The sequence below is a fragment of the Phoca vitulina genome, unplaced genomic scaffold (assembly GCF_004348235.1).
Source record: "Phoca vitulina isolate PV1807 unplaced genomic scaffold, GSC_HSeal_1.0 scaffold20, whole genome shotgun sequence".
Taxonomy (NCBI): Eukaryota; Metazoa; Chordata; class Mammalia; order Carnivora; family Phocidae; genus Phoca; species Phoca vitulina.
The window spans coordinates 9,068,844-9,089,335 of record NW_022589723.1 but is presented as its reverse complement, the minus strand read 5'-3'; the positions used below and the strand labels follow the sequence as shown (position 1 = coordinate 9,089,335).

At 56.5% G+C, this 20,492-nt stretch overlaps 1 protein-coding gene and 1 long non-coding RNA gene across 3 annotated transcripts; both read right to left on the bottom strand.

Moving 5' to 3' along the window:
• Window positions 1–103: 103 nt before the first annotated feature.
• On the bottom strand, window positions 104–13,932 carry DISP2 (dispatched RND transporter family member 2). 2 transcript variants are annotated; one of them, XR_004301030.1, is made up of 9 exons: window positions 13,763–13,932; window positions 7,754–8,077; window positions 7,442–7,471; window positions 7,173–7,296; window positions 6,774–6,889; window positions 6,467–6,594; window positions 6,021–6,118; window positions 895–4,470; window positions 114–197 (listed from the first exon to the last, which is right to left on the bottom strand). XR_004301030.1 is itself a non-coding variant. In XM_032417529.1 (8 exons), exons 1-8 carry the CDS (start codon window positions 13,873–13,875, stop codon window positions 1,210–1,212), a joined length of 4,194 nt encoding a protein of 1,397 aa, XP_032273420.1. In that variant the 5' UTR covers window positions 13,876–13,932; the 3' UTR covers window positions 104–1,209. The 2 variants fall into 2 exon arrangements, 1 of the variants encoding a protein (XP_032273420.1); XM_032417529.1 differs by having other exon boundaries at window positions 104–4,470.
• A 3,468-nt stretch (window positions 13,933–17,400) lies between these two features.
• Window positions 17,401–19,485, bottom strand: LOC116640271. Its single transcript, XR_004301008.1, has 3 exons — window positions 19,342–19,485; window positions 18,743–18,790; window positions 17,401–17,617 (listed from the first exon to the last, which is right to left on the bottom strand). It is a non-coding gene; the product is annotated as an uncharacterized LOC116640271 (long non-coding RNA).
• Window positions 19,486–20,492: the final 1,007 nt, after the last annotated feature.

The window sequence follows — 20,492 nt, the reverse complement described above, 5'->3', positions numbered from 1 at the left end:
CCACACACTGCGGCCATGGAAGAAGCATGCCCCTGAGCCTGGGAATTGGCTCAGCCACGATGCCCCAGAGCCGGTAGGTTCTCAGTGGATCTGGAGGGAAGCACAGGGCTGGAACAACTGCGGGCTTGCTCAGAGTATCGCTCTGTCTGGAGATGGAGGTCTGAAGACGGGAAGGATGGGAGTGTCCTCAGAGACACCTGCAAGGTGAACCAGCAAGTTAGCCACAGGCCAATGCCCTGGGGCATGTAGCCAGGAGAGTGGGAGTTCTAGTGGTGGAGTGAGCCAGGAAGCCCGCTCCCACACTTATGAGCTCTGTGACTGTGGGTCAGTCACTTAACCTTACTTATTCTCAATGACTTTACCTATAAATCAGGGGGCAAAAGGACCTGGCTAATTGCAGGCTACCCCAGAGTGAAATGGTGAGATTCCAGGGAGACATGGGTGTGCAAGTTAAGTATTGTGTAAAGGAAGAGATGCAGGATGTAAAGGGTTCTTATTGTTTGTTTACAGGGGAGAGCACTCTTTCTGTGCCAGAGCAACTCCCCACGAGGGACCATCCTGCGGTTTAGAGACACTCTGGGACCGACCAGCCCTCCTCCCCCTGCTTCGTTCCCAGCAGCCATCTTTGCCCAGCCTTGACAAATTGTTGGTCAGACTGGGGAGTATGAGGGTGTAGCACCATTCAGGAAAGAGGCCTCAGCCTAATTCTGGCCCAGAGAAGCTCCCCAAAGAGAAGGAAGTGTCCTGATAAAGAGCCCCTGAAAGGTGTGAGGTCCCGGAGGCTGCTGAGGTTCCCCAGGGCTCTTTTGGTTGGTGAGGCGCCGTGCAGGGTCCCAAGGACTGGGCCCCTCACGCCCACATAGCGTGGGGGCCAGGTCAGCCTCCCCCTGATACCTGGGGCTACATATCTGGCCTTCCCTCTTCCAGAGGTCCTGGTTGGCACTACACGGGGCAGACGAGAGCTCAGCAAGTCACAGGACATGAGCTTGTGACCTTTCACTCCAAAGATCCGTCCCACTGAATCCTCCAGATGTGGGGAGTAAGTGGCAGCCTGGATCAAGGCTGACACATGTGGCAGGGTTTAAAATCCACAGCTGGGCGGTGAAACCTCTCCATGCTGAGGTGGGGAGACACCATCAGGCTCCATCTGGGGCTGCCTCGTCACCTCTGGCAGGCTCTGCACCCTAGTCCGGCCTCCCCGGGCCTCCCTCAGCTACTGTAGCCGGAAGTGTGGGTGCTGGGCCTGCGGAGCCAAACATCTGGCAGGTCTGGCTGGCTGTTGGGCAGCACCACGGGGCTGCCATCCCCCGGGGCCCCACGGCCCTTCCAGGACGAGCTGCTCTGGTGGGAGGCAGGCAGTGATGGATCGTATGCCGTCTCCCTCAGTGCCAGCCACAGGGTGTCCCGCTTCCCATTCAGCTGGCCCCGCTCGGGTACTGTTGGCTCAGTTTCGTCCAGGTTGTCTGGGGAGGCACCCGCAGAATCTGGTACTCGGGCACTGGGCTCCGAGGTGCTCAGGCAGGTCTCATCAGAGACGCTGAGCCCCTCCAGGGTGCTGGCTGAGGAGGAGAGGCAATCGGGAGGCTCCACAGCCCTGGCTTTGGGAGTGTGGGCGGGCGCTTCTGGTGAGGCCTGCACAGGCTCAGCCTTCTGCCCTGGGGAGTCCTGCCTGCTTTGGGTCTTGGGGCTGGGGCCAGCCTGCTTATAGGGGGAGGAGGTCTGCAGGGCTGGGCACTGGCTGAAGACGGCCTGGTGGTCCAGGAACAGCTCCCTCGGGGACGCAGGGGCCGGTGCGGGCCGGGAGCAGCAGGGGCCATCGTGCAGCTGGAGATCCTCAGAGAGCACTGAGGGCCGGTGGGACAGTTTGCTCGTGGCCGTGCTGGTGTCAAAGCTGGGGCTCCGGCGCCGTGCCAGGGGCTGGAGCTCGTACTGTTCCGAGCAGGATCCGGGCGCCCCTCCCACCGGCCCTGCCCGTGGGCGGCCTGCCTTCTCCCCACTCGGCTCCCCGGTTCCAGCGTCCCACGGCAGGTGGGCACAAGGCCAGAGGATCTGCCCACAGTTCTTCTCTGGCCCAAAGAAACAGCACAGAGATTGGAAGAAGAAGCTGGCAAAGCCGCAGCTGACACACTTGACCATCATCAGGACGATGCCCAGCTTGCGGTAGAGCAGCACTGTGGCGGGGAGCATGAGCACACCGGCCGCGAACAGGGCGGCGGCCCCCACTGCCGTGGCACAGCTGGTCTGGCGCAGGGAGAAGGCCACGCGGCTCAGGCGGTCAGGGTGTGGGCACAGGTGATAGGAGATACAGTAGTTGACGGTGAAGTCCACCGAGAGGCCCACAGAGGCGGAGAGAAAGAGGGCTTCGGCAGTGTTGAGCTGCCATTCGAGGAGAACCAGGAGCCCCACGGTGAGCAGGACGGTGCCCGCCACAGCTGCCACGGAGAACAGGCTAAGCGGAACGTTCCAGGTGCCCAGCAGCAGCGTGGCGAAGGCCAGCGCCAGCGCCAGGCCCAGCACCACAGCAGGTTCTGTGCTCAGGCTGTGCTGCAGGCTGTAGAGCTCCAGATGGCTGGTGAACCAGCCCCGGTGCAGGCCAGCGGGTGCCCGGCCCAGCTCGGCCGCCAGCCAGTGGCTGACCTCAGTGTAGAAGCGGTGGGCCTGGCTGTAGTCCGGACTATACTGGAAGTTGGTCTGGAACTGCAGAACCAGCGCGGCCAGGCTGCCGTGGGCATTGAAGCGGGGTCCTAGGTCGCGGGTGCTGTTGGGGCCTTGCTCCAGAGCCATCATCTTGAGGCAGTGCAGGAAAAGCTGCGGTGCCCAAGGGAAACCTGCGTGGCCACAGCAGAGGCCCGGCCCCAGGCGGCCACAAGCGGGGCTCTGCACCCAGCGCTGGAGGGCCTCCACGAAGCACAGTGTGGGCCAGCCCTCCGGCTGGGCTCCAAAGAAGCTCTGATTCCGAGCTCCATGGCAGAGGGCCAGCAGCCAGCGCTGGGCCTCGGGACCCCCGGCCGAGAAGGCGGGGTCGCTCACCAGCGAGCTGTCGCTGCGGGGGTCCAGCGGGTCGCCGGTGTCCACGGGCAGGATGCCCCACACCAAAACCACGGGCATGTGGCCGCCCTCGCCCTGAGGCAGCCGCTCGAACAGGAACTGCTGGCGGTACTCGGCGTCGAAGCGCTCGAAGGGGTGGCTAGGCCGGAAGACCTGGCCGCGAGCCGGTGGCAGGGTGGGCAGCCGCAGGCGGGGGCTGACGCCCGCGATGTAGGCGCCCCCGGCCGCCAGCGCGGCGAACCAGCAGATCCAGATGTAGCGGAACTTGATGACCCCACAGGGCAGGAGGCGCTGGAAGAGCAGGCGCGACGTGCCGGCCGCCGCCCTGCGCAGGCCGCGGAGCCGCCGGTGCAGGGCCAGCGCCAGTCGCCGGGGCGCACTGCCGCCCCGCGGGCCCTGCGGCCGGGCCGCACAGCCGCGCGCCAGGTAGCGCTCGTGGAGCACGGCGGAGGAGGGCAGCCAGGCCAGCGTGAGCGCCAGGTGCGCCAGCACGGCCGTGCCCAGGTAGAGGGCGAAGCAGCGCACGGCCGGCAGGCGGCTCAGGTAGCTGGCATAGAAGGCGGCGGCTGTGGTTAGGCCCGAGACCAGCAGCAGGTAGCCGAAGTGGTGCATGGTGCGGCCCACGCGCTGGGCCAGCCCCGCCGACGGCAGCTGGCTCTTGCTGAGGCGCCACAGGTCGAAGAAGATGAGGGTGTGGTTGGCGCAGACGCTGCTGAGCAGGACGAAGGCTGCCAGATTGACGAACGGGAAGTAGGCCATGCGGAAGGCCACTCGGTAAAGGAAGAAGGCGACCAGCAGGGAGCCCAGCACCCCCAGCAGCACCATGAGGGTGAGGAAGAGGGAACGCAGGTAGAGGGCGATGCCGAGGAAGATGGCAGCCAGGGCCAGCAAAGGGTACACGGTGTCCTGGGCCAGGTAGTGCCTCAGCAGCTCCTGCTTGAGGCCCAGGTCCATGCCAGTGATGGATGTGTAGTTGTCAGAGAGCCCCCAGGGCGTGGCTAGGCGGTCCAGGTAGATGCCCATCATGGAGGCCCCCTTTGGAGTGGGCAGGAAGAGCAGGCTGTACTTGAGGGAGGGCACCTGGTAGTCAGCAGTCTGGGGACTCAGAAAGTCCCTGTCCAGCACGAAGTGGAGGAGTTGGTAGACGGCGCTGCTCCGGGAGCACTTGGTGGGAACCTGGGCGCAGTGCGCGGGCTTGTCCTGCCCGGGGCCCAGACAGGAGGGCACCAGGGCACCGCGGTGGTAGTAGATGGCGCAGGCCCGCAGAAGGGCCAGCGTTCGGGCTGCATCGGCTTGAGTAGTGTCCAGGCAGGAGGAGCGGTTGGAGAGCACGGCCACATAGTTGCCCAGGGACCAGCTGGGGCAGCACCTGTTGGCTTCCGTACGCTGGCACAGAGCCCCAAAGTGGCTATGGGAGCGGATCTGTACGGCACACAGGGCAGGAGAGAGCTCAGGGGCAAGGCGGGGGCCCAGGTTCCCCAGGCCCTGTCCAGGGCCCTCTCACCTCCCGTCAGGCTCGAGGGCGGAGGCGGAGAGGTATCCTGACAGCCCAGCAGCTGAGGCTTGTCTCAGATCTGCATTTGGTTCCTGGCCACGTCTTCACTCCAGCAAAGGGGGGGGGGGGGCGGCGCAGGAATGCTTCCCGAGGCCTCAGCCTGAGAGGTCCTGCCCTAAGGGCCCCTGCAGCACACACCCCAGTTCTGCCCTGCCTCAGCTGGGAGTGGAAGGGGCAGTGTCGGCCACAGATGGGTCAAGGGTCCGGGGAACTGGAAGCCAGCAGTGGGAAAAGTGGGGGCCAAAACATTCCAGGGTCAGGGTCAGTGCCAAACCTTAGCCCCCTACCTCTATCCACTGGGCTGCTTAGACCGTCTTAGGGACAGGGCTATTTCTTTTTCAGACCTCATGCCTCCTTTTCTCTCCCACCTGCTGTTGACATGACACATCACAACAGCTGGTGTAGCTCTGGAGGGCACTGGCCTGGGGATGCGAGGCCCTGTTTTGCTACCAACTGGCGGTATGGCCTTGGGCCTGAGATCATGGTGACAACAGCAACATTTATTGAGAGATTTCTATTGCCAGTCTTTATGGTAAATTCTATCTTGTTTAATTGTCACAACATCCTTATGAGAAAAGTACCATTATTTGCCCCATTTTCTATATACAAAGCCAGAGGCACTGAGAAGTTTAGAAAGGTGCCTGCAAGTCACCCAGCTAGGGAGTATTAGAACTGGCCTTGCGGCACCTGGGTGGTTCATTTGGCTGAGTGCCCAACTCTTGATCTTGGCTCAGGCTGTTATCTCGGGATAATGGGATGCAGCCCCATGTGGGGCTCTGTGCTCAGCGTGGAGTCTCCTTGTCCCTCTCCTTCTGCTCCTCCCCCTGCTGTCTCTCTCTCTCAGATAAAAAATAAATAAAATCTTAAAAAAAAAAAAAAAAGAAAGAAAGAAAGAACAGGCCTTGAATTCAGGAATCTGACTCCAGGGCACACGTTCCTAACCAGGGTCTGTTGGTACTTGAGATACACTTGTGGGGAGCGCCTTGGGCTACTCAGTGGTGTTTACCCTGTTTTTAGCAGCAAACCTTTCTTCAGATGTTATGGTATATGGCTCTCCAATTAGCATGATTGGATTGGCACTGCTTGGGTTGATGGAGGTGGGGGCCTTGGGCTGGGGCCTGCTCAACAGCTCTTGAGACTCCTTTTCAGGACCTTTTGAAAATCCCCAGGCTCTGCATAGTCTCTGTTGTCTTGGCTGTGTTTGGCTTTTCTAAAAACAGCTGACTCTTCTTTCCCTACCCCAATCTGGAACCTTTCAACAGGGGTTCGAATACTTTTCTAAGCAAGGAGTACTCTTCCTCAGTCCACCCTGGCAGTCCTGGCTTAGCTGTATTTCCTGGGGATTAGGTCCCTCATGTTCCTGGCCCGCCCCCCACCCCCAACCTCCCAACCCCTGGCACCTCCCCAGTCGGTTCACCTGGTCCTGTTCCATGCGACACATGGAATGGATGGCGTGCAGGTTCCACAGGCTGCCCGCTGAGGTGGACATGAACACCAGCTGTGCATAGCTCTTCTCTGCAACACACACCCCAGAGTTCAGCTCTTTGGCATCAGGTCCTGGGCCCACTGGAGGGAAGACGCTTACCCAGGGCCATATGAGGTTCAGATTCTCAGGAGTCTGAGACCTGTGCCTGGCTGCCTGATCCGGTCTCCCGCCGCCCCCACCCAGCCTGACTTTGTGTGGCTGGAGCACCTGAGTCCTACCTCAGCCTCCCAACTATAACCCAACTTCCTTGGCTTGAACGTGGCCAGCCGGCCTCCTTCCTTTCTGTCTGCCCTGATTTGTTCTCCTGCGCCCTCCTGTTGTAGTAGGCACGATGGGGACTACCATTAAAGGCAGGAACTGGCCAGGTTGCTGCTTACCAGGCGGGCCACAGAAGAAGTTCTCCGGCCCTCTGTCCTCCAGGGGCTCCACCATCCTTCGAGGCCGGACTAAGCCCTCCTGGGCACTGCTCCAGGGTGTGGGGCTCAGAGTGGTGTGGGCGTTTGAGCTGAGGTAGAGAGAAAAATCTATGCCAGGCACCATCAAGGGGTGGGGGCTCGGAGGAAGCCAGACACCACTTCCCAGCAGACCCCAGCAAGTCCCTCTGACCTGCATTTGGGGAGGTCACCCAATGCCCTCTCTCTTTCCCCCATTCCCTTCAACAGTGGAAAGATGGAAACCCACTACCTGTTCTGCTCAAGGTCTGGGGAAAGAGAAAGCAGCTTCCTGGGGCCCGTGAGGGCTTGCAGTGTTCTCCAGACCACTAGCTTGCGCCCAATGTCTGTGTCTCGAGGCTCAAAGCCCTGCAGGGAGGGGAACAGAGAAGATCAGGCGGGCAGAAGGAGGAGTGCTCCTTCTGGCCCTTCTTGGCTCTGCCCCTTTGGGTCCTTGGAGCGGGGAAGGCCAGCCTGCCTTTCTGGATTGTTGGACGAGAGTGTCACCTCTGTGCCATCTCCCCAACTCGCTCTGGGGGTCAAGAGCCCACCACTGCCATCCCACCCCCAGCTGAGTTGCTCCAACTTTCTGCCCCAGACTGAGATGAGGTGGCCAGTCCGGGCGTCCCTGTCCCTCCCCTTAGCCTCTTACCAGCAAGGGCTTGGAGAAGTCGGGCAGCTGGTCCCCCAGCAGGGCAGCCAGGGTGCAGAGGAGGGTGACAGCCAGACACAGCAGGAGCACAGCCACTGGCCACTCGGCGATCAGCTGGGAATAGCTGGGAAAGAGGAAGAGAAGCCACTGGAACTGGTGTGGGGCGTGGTAGCAGGGCACAGTGAGCTTAGGAGTCACCAGGAAGGGGTGGTAGGGCCAGACTCGGCACCAACCTAGTCACCCCAAGGGGGCCAGAGGCCCAGGCCTACCTCTTTGGCATCCGGAAGGTCCGTTCCTGCCTGTGGAAGAGAAGAAAAGACACTTGCTTGTCAGAGCCATCTTGTAGGGTGGGACGTAGGGTGTGGGGACAGGGCAAGATGGTATTAGCCCTTTCAGGCTGTTCTACTCCCAAGCTCCAACCCTTACTTCCTCCTCCATCCAGGCTGCCTCCTCCATCAGAGGCAGGGGACATCCTGGGCTGCCTCTTAATGGAGGAGTCCAGAGCCCGGGGGGCTCACCCCACTTTTAAGCCCTGCCCCATCTTCCAACGGAAGCTTGCAGGCTGCTGGACCCTTCCTTACCTGACACTGACCACAGGGTGCTGCACAGATGGCGGCTTCCAGGCCCCATCTCGCTGTGAGGGGGCTGGAGAAGGGCTGAGGCTAGAGCCATGGGAGCACAGAGCTGCCCGGTCCCCAAGCCCTGGCAGGGAACTGTCCCCCCGGTATTCCTGTGGTGCCCGGGGATAGGTGAAGTGTGCAGGGGCCAAGGGGCTGGACGCGCCCACAGGCTGGAGGGTGGAAGTTGCTGGTGGGGGTCCTGAAGAACTGGAAGGGTCTTCCAAGGGGCCTCTGTGGGGGCAGCAGCTTTTCTCTGGGCTTGCCTCAGGGGCCTTGCTCTGGGACCTGGGGAGAGAGGAGACAAGGGTGATGGGGGTGGGGGATGGTGTTGGGCTACCCCATGCCCCAGCATTGTTCAGTAGTCTGAGACAAGGAGACGGAGGCTTGGGGTTGTTCTTATTAGTCCTGGGGGAGAGGTGAAGAGGGTGCAGCCTCTAGCTGTCCATCCCCATCCTACTTCTTGGGTAGCTTGTCTCATTCACTCACCTGTGCATGCACTCAAAAAACATTATTGGCAGCCTGCTACGTGCCAGACACTGTGCTTTTATGTGTATGATCTTGTGTACTTCTCACAAAACCCTACAGGGGAAATACTTTCCTTGTTCTATATTTGAAAATAGGTTCAGGGAGATAAGAAGAGCTGGGCCTTAAACACATTCTGACTTGCAGTCCTGCACTCTTTCTTTCTTTCTTTCTTTCTTTCTTTCTTTCTTTCTTTCTTTCTTTCTTTCTTTCTTTCTTCTTTCTGATTTTATTTATTTGTTTGAGAGAGAGAGAGAAACAGAGAGAGAGAGCATGAGCAGGGGGAGCGGCAGGCAGAGGGAGAAGCAGGCTCCCCACTGAGCAAGGAGCCCAATGTAGGGCTCCATCCCAGGACCCTGGGATCATGACCTGAGCTGAAGGCAGATGCTTAACTGACTGAGCCACCCAGGTGCCCCTTAAGATTTTATTTTATTTTATTTATTTATTTTTTTAAAGATTTTATTTATTTATTTGACAGAGGGAGAGACAGAGAGAGAGGGAACACAAGCAGAGGGCGTGGGAGAGGGAGAAGCAGGCTCCCTGTTGAGCAGGGAGCCCGATGTGGGGCTGGATCTCAGAACCCTGGGATCATGACCTGAGCCGAAGGCAGATGCTTAACCGACCGAGCCACCCAGGAGCCCCAGTCCTGTGCTCTTTCTGCTGCAGCCACCTGTTTATTCTCTTGGCAGACAGTCATTGAGCACCTACTACAATCTTGTTCCCACCTTAGAGCCTTTGAACTTTCTCCTCCCTCAGCTTGGGGTCTCCTCCCCAAGATAACTGCATGGCTCACAGCCTCCCTTTAGTCTCAGTTCAACTATTACCTTCTTAGAGAAGCCTTCCCTGACTACCCTTTCTAAATAACTACCTGCCAGCTCTCTATCCCCCTACCCTGCTTTATGTTTATTCACAGCATTTGACGCAACCGGACATTATACAGTTGTCATGTTTCTTGCCTGCCTCTCCTATGGAATGTGAGCTCTGGGAGAGCAGGGTCTTGTGCCTTTGCTCATCTCTGTAGCCCGAGGGCCTTGAACAGTGCCTTGCACTCAGAAGAGTCCCGGGGAATGTTTGTTGAGTGAATACTGAGCCCTAGACAAGCTGCTAATGGTGGTGCTTGGATGAATAAGGCCCATCTTTGTCTTCTAGGCACTCATAGTAGGTGGGAGACGTTGACAAGAGTCCAACATGTTGAGTGCTGTGAGAGAGGAAGTCACAGAGGGCTTCCTGGAGGAAGGCCCAACTTTGACAGGGGTGGGGGTAGTCGGGGAAAGTTTGGCAGAGTCAAGTGCTGCCTTTCCACCGCCCTTGGGCCATGGGGCAGAAGGTTTGCTTTGCAAGAGTGTGCACAGTTGGGAGAGGGAGTTGGGACCCCCAAAGAACTTACCAAGGCGGAGTCAGCAATAGATTCTTCTTTCAAAATTACTCATGATGGGGGCGCTGGGTGGCTCGGTTGGTTAAGCATCTGCCTTCGGCTCAGGTCATGATCCCGGGGTCCTGGGATCAAGCCCCGCATCGGGCTCCCTGCTCATCGGGGAGCCCGCTTCTCCCTCTCCTCCCCACTCATGCTCTCTCTTGCTATCTCTGTCTCTCTCTCTCAAATAAATAAATGAAATATTTTTTAAAAAATTACTCATGAGGGCCGTACTCAGTACATGGACCCAGCCCCACTTCCTGGGTGCAGGGGGAGGCAGGACCACCAGACTTGGGACAGGAGTAGATGGCTATGGGGTGTTCCCAGAGAGGTTCTTGGCTGGGAAGCCCTGGCAGAGCCCTGTCTCCTCCCCGCATTCACCGGACTCACCTGGCCTGCCAGAACTTGTGTAGCTGTGTGGTTTACGCCGAGCCAACCCTGGCTTTCAGCCCCACCTGCTGCACTCCCACAGCGGGGAGAGGCCAGAGTCCTGGCCCTGGTGACAAGCAGACATTGCCCAGGGACACTGGGTTCTGCCCAGAGACTAAGTAGAGGAACTGGGAAGAAGAGGCAAGCTCTTCCTCCTCCTCACGGAAGGATGGTTGGCTGGCATAGCAGTCTGGGAAAGCACGACCTTCATGCCGAGGGCAAAATGGGGGAGCACTGGAGGTGGGCTCCCGGCTCTGTCATCTGAAGCTGGATAAATGGCCTGGGTTTATGTGCATAAGTGTTGATATTTACTTCTTTAAAGTTTTTATTCTGCAGGTCTTTTTTTTTTTTTTAAGATTTTATTTATTTATTTGACAGAGAGAGAGAGAGGCAGGCAGAAGGAGAAGCAGGCTCCCCACGGAGCAAGGAGCCTGATGCAGACCTCGATCCCAGGACCCTGGGAATCATGACCTGAGCCAAAGGCAGATGCTTAACCAACTGAGCCACCCAGGCGCCCCTTGCAGGTCTCTTTTGAGCTCCTATCACATGTTGGGCACCACTCTTGGTCTGGGTTATCCTGAAGGCATGAAAATGACCCATTAGTCTTGGTCTCCCCTTAATTTATTATTTTTTAAAGATTTTATTTTATATTTTATTTTTTTGAGAAAGAGAGAGCGCGCGTGCATCATGGGGAGAGAGGGACAGAGGCAGAGGGAGAGAGGGAATCTTAAGCAGGCTCCACACCCAGTGCTGAGCCCCATGCAGGGCTTGATCTCATAACCTTGAGATCATGACCTGAGCCAAAATCAAGAGTTGGATGCTTAACTGAGCCACACAGGCATCCCAAGACTTAATTTTTTAATTTTTATTTTTTATTTTTTTTTAAGCAGGCTTCCCATGCCCAGTATGGAGCCCAAGATGGGCCTTGAACTCACGACCCTGAGATCAAGACCCGAGATGAGATCAATAGTCGCATGTTTAACTGACTCAGGCACCCAGGTGCCCCAAGATTTTTTTTTAAAGTAATCTCTACACTCAATGTGGGGCTCAAACTCACAACCCCGAGATCAAGAGCCACGTGTTCCACTGACTGAGCCAGCCAGGCGCCCCTTGGTCTCCCTCCTTAGAGCAAAGCTTGCATTCCAGCGCTCAGGAGGGTGGGGCAGCCAGGGTGTCTAGTCCAGCTGCCCATGGCCTTAGAGCACTCACTGAGTACTGGGCTTTTCCTAGAGCCAGGCTCCCCCTGCCCCACTTGGAATGTTTTGTTTTGGTTTTTTCCATTAAGGGTAGCTAGCACTATGGGGGTGCTGGAGGAGAAAGGGAGCACTTCCCCTTAACCAGTCTGCCAAAGCTCATAAGCCTGCTCTGTTCTTGAGCTGACTTCTGTTCCAGGGGGATTCTAGCCTCTACTGTTAGTTTGCTTCTACTGGGGTCTCCCTGGCCCCAGCCCTTTCTTCTCAACCCCTCTCATCCCTCTCCAGAGACCTAAGATCAGCTGCTCCCAAATCTCATCCTTCTTGACAGTGCCCATCATTGCCCATGTGGCAGAATTTGAAATCCTTCACATTCTAGCTATAGAACCGGGCCTTGGTCTCAACCCTCCCGAGGAGAAGAGCCAACCTCTTCTGAGAATAAAAGCTTTCTCCTGCCAGGCCCCGCTGCCCTCGGTTTTCCAGAGACCTAGTAGTAATACAGGTTAAACACCCCTGGCCTTGCCGCCCCAAGAGGCATTCATTCTCACCCCCTCAGTTCCACGGCTCTGACAAGGGTGAGCAACCTCCTAGGCTGGCCTGTAACCCAAGTGACTGGGGCAGGCAGGCAGGGGGATGGAAAGTGGTGACACAGGCTTCCTCAAGAGGCCAAAGCTAAAGCAGCCAGGGCCTGGCTGACAGCCCCCCCCCACACACACACAGCCCCCACTTGGGAGAATCATAAGAGGTGAATGTACATGCGCATTAACGGCACCCCCAGGCCCACAGACACATAGCCATATGGCCATCCATGTGATCCCGCAGAGTGGCCAAGGCAGATGAGGGAGAAGTTCATGCCACTAGGAAAATAAAAAGGTAATTTTAAAAACACAGTGAATGAACTATTTCAAATTGCTCTGGAGTCAATGAATTAGTAAAGGACCATGGGTGTGCTTACACGCAAACAGCACACTGTTTTATTCGCTGTGTATCTAACTCCAGAGTACTACTTAGCTCAGCAGGAACATATTTGTGTTTCTTGAATTGAACTGTGTCCCTTTGCCTGATTAGTGTCCAGGGTCTCTGGAGAAATGCAGAGAGAGGCCAGAGGTCCCAAGGAGTTGCTGAAAGAGAACAAGTGGTTCCTGTGCCCAAGAATGACCCCCATGTGCAGGGGAAGTGATCAGACCAGACAAGGCTTATCCTTGATGAAATATCCAAGGCAGCAAATGACTCTCCAGCCCCTTCTAGGGATACCCCTGGCCCCAGGTCCCCACCCTGGCCTGTCCTGTCCCTGCTCTGTCCATCCGTGGCTCTTTGGTCAGGCAATAGTTCCAGGCAGCTCCCTGGTCCAGGGAACACATCCATCCTGTGTCTCACTCCCTTGAAGAAAGCTCTGTGCCTTTCAGAGTGAAAGGTGGCTAAATCTATCCAGGCTGATGTGTTAACAGTAAAGGGAAGAAAACATTTTTCTCTACTTGTGGGGCCTCCTCTTTGCTCTGAGGTGCAGAACGTACATTTTAACTGGGGCAGTGTATGTCCACCTCTGCTTTTTGCCCCCAGAGAATGCCTTATTTTAGTCCAGGCAGGAGAGAGAGAGGCAGTGTCATGTCAGAGGAGGGATTCTGAGGGTGGCAGACCAGGCAGGGCACAGAAATTGCGCCATATTGCTACCTGGCTGGGCTGTTCCCTCACACATATGGTGGAGGAAGGTGGAGGAGAGGTACTGAGATCTGGGCCCTCAGTGAGAAGGTGCTCCTCTTGTCCTGCCAGCCTGGGACTCCTTCAGGGATGGTACTGACCGCAGCCTGAGCCTCAGAGCCTGCCCACCCTTGCCACACGCAGGGGCACACGCAGTAGTCGCCACACGCAGGGACTCAAGCCGACACGTGTGCAGCCAGCTATGGAGGCAGACTGGAGACTGATGGTGATGGACAAAGACAGTTCCTAGCGTGGCGGCGACTGTCTGCCCTCCCCAGGACACACACCTGGGGGATCCTCCCGTCTATGCCACACGCGCACCTTCAAGCACACTGACATGCTGGAACCCAGACTAAGGTCTCCGCGGGCTTGGGGCTTACTGAGAAGATGCGGGGGCAGGGCCTAGAGGGAGGGGCTCAGGAGGCCGAAGGGTCAGAGGAATCCCCGGCCCTAGAGGTAAGGTAGGAACAGTGGATGGGGCAGGTATTCGGGCAGTGAGGGCGATGGGGACTGACAGTAGGGGGTATCAGGGAGGAGAAAATTGACCCAGCAGAATGAGGGCGTGGCCAGGGGGCCGGTAGCTCCGAGGCGCTGGAAGGGGCTCTGGGAGGGGCTGAGGAATGAATGAGGGAGACATATGGCGGCTACCGGGATACTTGGGGCGGGGGTGTTGGGAAGGTCTGCGAGCTGGGTCTGCGGAGAGGTCCGCCCTACCTGTCCGGGGAGCTGCCGTCTGGGGCCAAAGTCTCCCCCTTGGGCCGCTGCTCCCCTTCCGGACCTGGGCCGGGAGCCGGACCGCTGCTGCTGCTGCCGCTGCCGGCGTCCATGCCCGTGGGCGGCACCGCTGTCCGGGCGCTGGTGCTGAAGCCGTGGCGGCGGCGAGCTCCCGCGCATGCGTCAGCGCCAGTCGGACAGATCGCTGGGCGGGGCCAACAAGAAGCCCAGCCAATGGGCGCGGCACCGGGGGGCGGGGACAGAGGCTCCTTGCGGCGCGGCTGCCTAGCGCTGGAGACTTGCTGTCTTTAAGACCCCGGGGCCGGTAGTGGTGGGCCCCTCTACCCAGGCCAGGTCTGAGAGCTGCTGTTAGGAGTCCGGCCGGCTGGCTGTAGTCCGCACATTGGCCGTTCCCAGGGGGACATCGATCTTCCCGTAAGGGACCAGGAAGCGCGACTCCAGGCACCGTGCAGAGAGCATCGCTACTTAAAACGCACTCTTCCAGCCGGAAAGAGGGAGAAACTTCCACACCCGCACTTCACTGTGCAGGAAGCCGAAGGGTTGAGAGATCGGGCGACTTAAGTCCCACATTTCTCTCGGCTTTGCTCAGCAACCCCCTCCTCCCCAATGGGACCAGGCACTGTTCAGGTTGGGTCCGTCTTCACATTTGCCTGGACCTGGACCTGGGTTTGCACCCCTCAGACCTGGAGCCTGGCTTCTGTTATTTAAGTGTGGAGTATGCGGCGTGGGGAGAGGGAGAAGAGAGAATTCGCAGCTCTTTTTCTTATAATCACCCCACTTAAGCCTCGGAGGTACCCAATAGCCACTCACTTTAAGACACTTGCTGCTCCACCATCAGGGAATGGCTATGAGGGAGGGGAGGGGGTGATGGGCCTGGGACAGGCCCGGGTAGAGGGCTAGAATAGATGTGGGTGATGTGAGAGGCCTGGGAGTTGGGGAGTGGAGAGGGTTCCAGATGTGGGATTTGGTTGGAAAGGGTTTCACAGCAAGCATGCTGGCTGAATGTGCAGGGAGGTGCCATGGCTGAGGAATGGGGCTGGGGAGAGAGTCAGAACCTACAAGCATTGAGGATATAGGTATCCTTACACTGTGTGCAAATGTCACTCTACGCAAGGCATAGGTCACTAGGTGGGAGAATCTAGAGGTAGGTGTAGAAGTGGTGGGCCTGTCTGAGTAGCTTACAGTTTGGCTGGAAATATAAAAGGCCAGCCCATAAACTGGTGCCAACTGGGTAGGGTGTGGTCAGGCCCATGTGATGGTTGATATAAGCTACAGAGAAGAGTGAAGAGGACCTCTCTCTTCGTAATGCGCTTTAGGGAAGGCTTCATATTGATGGTGGAGCTTCAATATGGGAGGGAAGCTGGCTGGAGGTGGGGAAGGGATGGTGGTGGTGGTGGTGGTGAAATAAGCAAAGTTAAGGAGGCTGGAAAGTTCAGTGTCTTTTTAGGGAATGGTGAGAAATACATCTGGACAGTAGGGATCTATTGAAGGCTTTTGATGTGTAGAGTGAGGCATCTAGATGGAACCTTGGGAGGCCCATCAGGTCTTGGTGTATATGATAGGGTTAAAGTGATGAGGACACAGTTGAGGCTGTTTGATGGGAGAGGGCAGAGGTGAAAAGGAAAGGAGCGGTGGTCTTATACAACCATGTGCTAAGGGCACCACTGAGTCAAGCTTCTGAGAATGCCTGGCTAGGTGCTCATTTTTATAATTAGGGAACTCAGGGACCACCAGGGCCCCTGGGTACCAAGTTGGATATGAAGGAAGATAGGCTCTTTAAGAGTAAAATAGGGCCTCTGGGAGGCTGTTTATTAGGAAGAGAAGATTCTGCTTCAGGCTCCATGCCAGGTCAGCAGGGCAACCCAACTCAGGCTCTCCATTCTTGTGTCCTCTTTCTTCTGCTTCCTTAGTGAGGTGGACCAGGGCAGTGCCCACAGGGCCCTGGGGGATTTTTCCCTCCAGGACCATGCCCTGGGTCATGGCCGGGGGGTGCCCACAGGGCCCTGGGGGTGGTTTCCCTCCAGAACCATGCCCTGGGCCATGGCCGGGGGGTGCCCACTGGGTCCTGGGGGATGGCCACCACCATGGCCATGTCCCTGTGGAAAGCCAAATGAACAGTGTTAGAGTCAGAGGTCAGTGCCAGTCTTGCCTGAGATCAACTTTCCTCTTCCTTCCCCCTTCCCTCCACCTTCTGTTGTAGAGGATTCTGGATTCCCAGGCACTAGCAGGGGATGGTGGTGGAGGGCTTCGAGGCAGGGACAGCAAGTGATGAAGCCAGAGCACTGAGTAGACAAAAGGGGAAGAACCTAGATTCATTGATTTCCATTCCTTGAGCCAAGAAATGACTCCTACTCCCTGGACCTTGGTTTATTTCTGTAACTAAGGAGCAGAATTATCTCATCTTCTCCCTTTTCTCACCCAGGAACCCTTACAGAGTCATTCGAGACTTTGCCAGGCTAGGAACTGCAAGCTGACTACTCACAAGTGAGGGTGGGGCTGGGGGCGGCTATAAAGGAGCTCACTGAGGGCCAGGAGCAAGGAGGAGACGAGAGGCAGGGTTAGGGGAGATGCAGGAGCCAAGGAGGAGAAGGAGGAGGAGGAGGAGGAGGAGGAGGAGGAGGAGGGTAGCTAGAGGGTGGGAGGAGACCCAAAGTAGGTGGCAAGGTGAGGATGTACATGTTCTCTATATGAGTGTGTGTGTGTGTGTGTGTGTGTCGGTACACGGGTGTGTGCTCCATTTACATGCAAATATTTCTACCTGTCTGTGCACAGGTGGGTGCCACCGCATGCACGGGTACACAGATGTACGCACATCTGCCTGCTGTGCACGCAGATATACACATGTCGGCGCATGTACGTGCTTGTGTATGTGTGACGGTGGGAGCGTGTGTGAGCCCACGCCTGTCCCTGAACAGGTGCTAGACTCAAGAAACCAGGAAGAATAAAAATAGTAAAATCAAGGCTTTATTGCCTCAGCCAGAAGAGGCCAGAAAGAGTGTGGCTTAACCTTCTGTCTTTGCTGGAACAATTCCTGAGGCCCCAAGGCCAGAGGAGTTTCTTAGCCTCTTGCCACAAGCCCAAGGAAGAGAAGAGAGACACCAACCACCTTGCTTCTGGTGCTGGGGCATTGGGGGCCTGGAGCCCTGCGGGAGTGGGGGTGGGGCTATGCCCCTATCCCCAGATGGCTTCTGCCTCCAGGCTTGGCATGGGAAAGGAAGAGGCAGGCTCCAGGGCTCGGGGCCTTCCTGTGACCATTTCAGAGCAGCCCCTTCCTCGTCCAGGCTCAGTGATGCCTGCGAACAGCCACTTCGCACCCTGCCCGCATTTCCTTCTATGACTGTCTTTGGGGTGGGGCCAGTTCCAGGCCTAGGAGCTGGGTCTGCTGGTGGGAGCCAAGGAGGGGAGGGGGGTGGGCAGCCTCCCTTCTCTGGCAGAGGCAGGTCACTGGGGTCCTGCAGTGAGGTTGGGGTTTGGGAGCAAGCCAGCCATCCAGGGAGGCTGTGGGGGTAGCCAGGAAAGCAGAGAAGCATGGAACAGGCGGGGAAGCAGCAGGAGAGAGGCTGAGACAGGGAGGGAGTGTGAGGAAGCCGGAGAGACAGATGGGAAAACAGGAGAGGAGCCGAGGAGAAGGCTGCAGCCGGCAGGGGGTGGAGGAGCACTGTGGTGCCCCTGCCTGCCTGCCCATGGGGCTGATGGCCAAGCCTGCTCCCCACTTTTCATTTCAGGAAGGTCATGGCTGCTCCCTGAAGGTCAAGGAAGGGGCCTGGAAGTCTGGAGGACATGGCAGCGGGGAGGAGATACGGAGACAGCTGGAGAGCTTTCCTACCCTTGGACCTGTGGGAGAGGAAAGGAGAAAAAGAAGTAGCTTTGGTCATTTGGTTCTGCAGTGAGATACCTGTCCTGTCCCTGTGGCCCCATTTTGTGGCCACCAAACCCTGCCCCACCCCCACCGCCAAGCCCCTCAAAGGCTCTTCAGACTTGGTCACTTGCCTGACCATCATTGCTTCTCTCAACAATGGATACAGATATATTGAAAGTCAGTACAAAGCTCAGTTGTGCATCCCTGTTTGCTCAAGAGCTGACTGAGCCCTCCAGGGTGGGGCGAAGTCAAGGAGTGTGGGTTCTCATCCCCAGCCTGTGGGCTGTCTGCCCTCTCAACCTTGGCCAAATTCCATGATGCTAAGGGAGGCATTCCACGGTGGCAAATCCTGATTCTTCTGCTTCCACCTCCAGACAGTCCTTACCCTGCCTCCCCATGCACCCCCTCCCCCAAAACCTACTTTTTCCCACCCAATCTCTGCTCAGACCCTCAGCTGTTTGTGGGTTCCTGCTTATGACCTTCTAGTCCCAACTCTTAGCTTTTGCTCATGTCTCCTGCCACTTGGACATCTTTCTTGCTCTGTTCTGTGTGCCTTCCTACAGAAAGCATGCTTATACTGGGCCATCCTGCTGCTCTGCTTGCTACGGTGGGTCCAATGGGCTCACTCATTCTGCAACAACCAGTCAGAGGGGTCCTGGGCATCCTGAAGTGCTCCGTTGGTGGGAATCACCTGCTCGATGAGATTGCTGTTTCTTGAGGGCCAGGATAGTCTTTTGTTCCTTTTGAGGGGAGCCAAGGGCACAGCTGCCAAGAGCTGAGTTCTGGGCTCCAGGCCCTCCACATCTCCACAGCCTCATCCTGAGCATGGCCTCTAATTTCCCTGGGCCTCATGCGTATGATGGGAGAAGCACCCTGTTTTACTCTTGAGGTTGAAGACCTAGTGAGATGAAGGATGTATGAGCATGTTTCCTAAACTGTCAAGTGTTCTACAAAATCTAAGAGATTGTTTTCCTTTTAGAACCCTCTGCCGCCTTCACACAAACACACGTTCTTGGCCTGCAGTAGATACGGCTGATGACCTCTGCCCGCACCTCTCTCCTTCCTTCTTCACCCCACAGCCTCCCAGCTGCAGCGCTTACCTGGATCCATCTCTATCAGCCAAGCACCGGGAGGGACAAAAGGACCACCTGTGGTTCAACAGGCCAAGTTTAGTTGGCTGTGATCGAAATCTCAGTCTCTCCTTCTTCCTTCCCAGGGATGTATACATACAGCCCCTTCAAGGGATAAAAGCACTCCCTCTGGCTTAGCTTGGTACCCAGTATGGAGCTGGGCACGAAGTAGGTGCCAGGCATGGGTGCTGAATGCACACAGTGGGTTCACCCACATGGTGGGTAGATAGGGACATAAAAGTATCAGGCACTGGCCCCCGAACCCCACACCCTCACACTTGACCCCCAGAACCACCCCCAGACTCCCAGTCCCATGTTAACTCAATTCCCCTTGGTCAAGGCCAGTCATGTTACTTATTCACATGTGCCTACCATGTGCCTGGCCATGGTACCCAGTCCCTACAGATTCTTGTCCCTGTGTAGACACCTGGCATAAACGTGGGAGAGGGAGGCTTGGAGACAGCAGTGTACCCAGAGCAGAGAAGAGCAGGATGGGGTTGTAAGGGCCTCTGGGGGACTCAGCACAAGTGAATGGAAAGCCTTCCAGGGCCCTAGCTGCTTGTTCCTACCTCCTCCCAGCAGGGTTGGAAGTTGTGGCAGGCTTGGGGTCTGAGCCAGTTTGCCATTCTCCAACGGGTGTCCTCGCATTGGATGGAGCTGCTGATGTGCTCTGGTGCCAAGGCTGGCTTGCTTGGGGCTGACACATAGGTCACAATGCACAACCCCAGAATGGACCCTGTGCACACACAATACATTCATTATTTCTTCTGACCCCCAAGTCAGACTATAGTATATGACAAAAGGACCAAATACCTGACATCAGGGTGCTCTGGTACTCGTATGGTTGCTGAACATGCAAGCACAGATGTTCATACACACACACACACACACACACACACATCCCTAATACAACAGCCCCAACCCCTTGTACCTCTCGAGTCACCCATTTTTGTTGGCTTCTACTTCTACCACAAATGTTCAGCTAAGATCAGCTATGCCCATGGTCCTTCCCGACCCCTGAGCCTTCCCCTAGTGAGTATTGAGTCTGGAAGAGATCCATGAGGCTGGGGTTAGGGAAGGGGGTGATAAAGAAAAGCTTAAGGCTAGTTAAGTTGGAAGAAGGAGAAAAAACCCAAGCCTGTTAAAAAATGGACAGCAGATCTGAATAGACATTTTTCCAAAGAAGATGTATGGATGGCCAACAGGTATGTGAAAAAATGCTCAACATCACCCATTATCAGGGAAATGCAAATCAAAACCCCAATGAGAGATCACCTCACACCTGTCAGAATGGCTAGTATCAAAAAAATAAGAAATAATGAGTGTTGGTGAGGATGTGGAGAGAAGGAAACCATCATGTACTATTGGTAGAAATGTGAATTGGGGCAGCCACTATGGAAGACAGTATGGAGGTTCCTCAAAAAATTAAAACTAGAACTACCACAGGATCTAGAAATTCCAGTTCTGGGTGTTTATTCAAAGAAAATGAAGACACTAATTGGAAAAGATATGTGCACCCCCAGGTTCATTGCAACATTACTTCCACTTAAGTGGAAGCAACTTAAGTGTCCATCAATAGATGAATAGACAAAGGAAACATGGTACGTGTATACAGTGTTCTATTTTTTTTAGATATTATTTATTTATTCATGAGAGACAGAGAGAGGCAGAGGCAGAGGGAGAAGTAGGCTCCCCACTGAGTAGGGAGCCCGACGTGGGA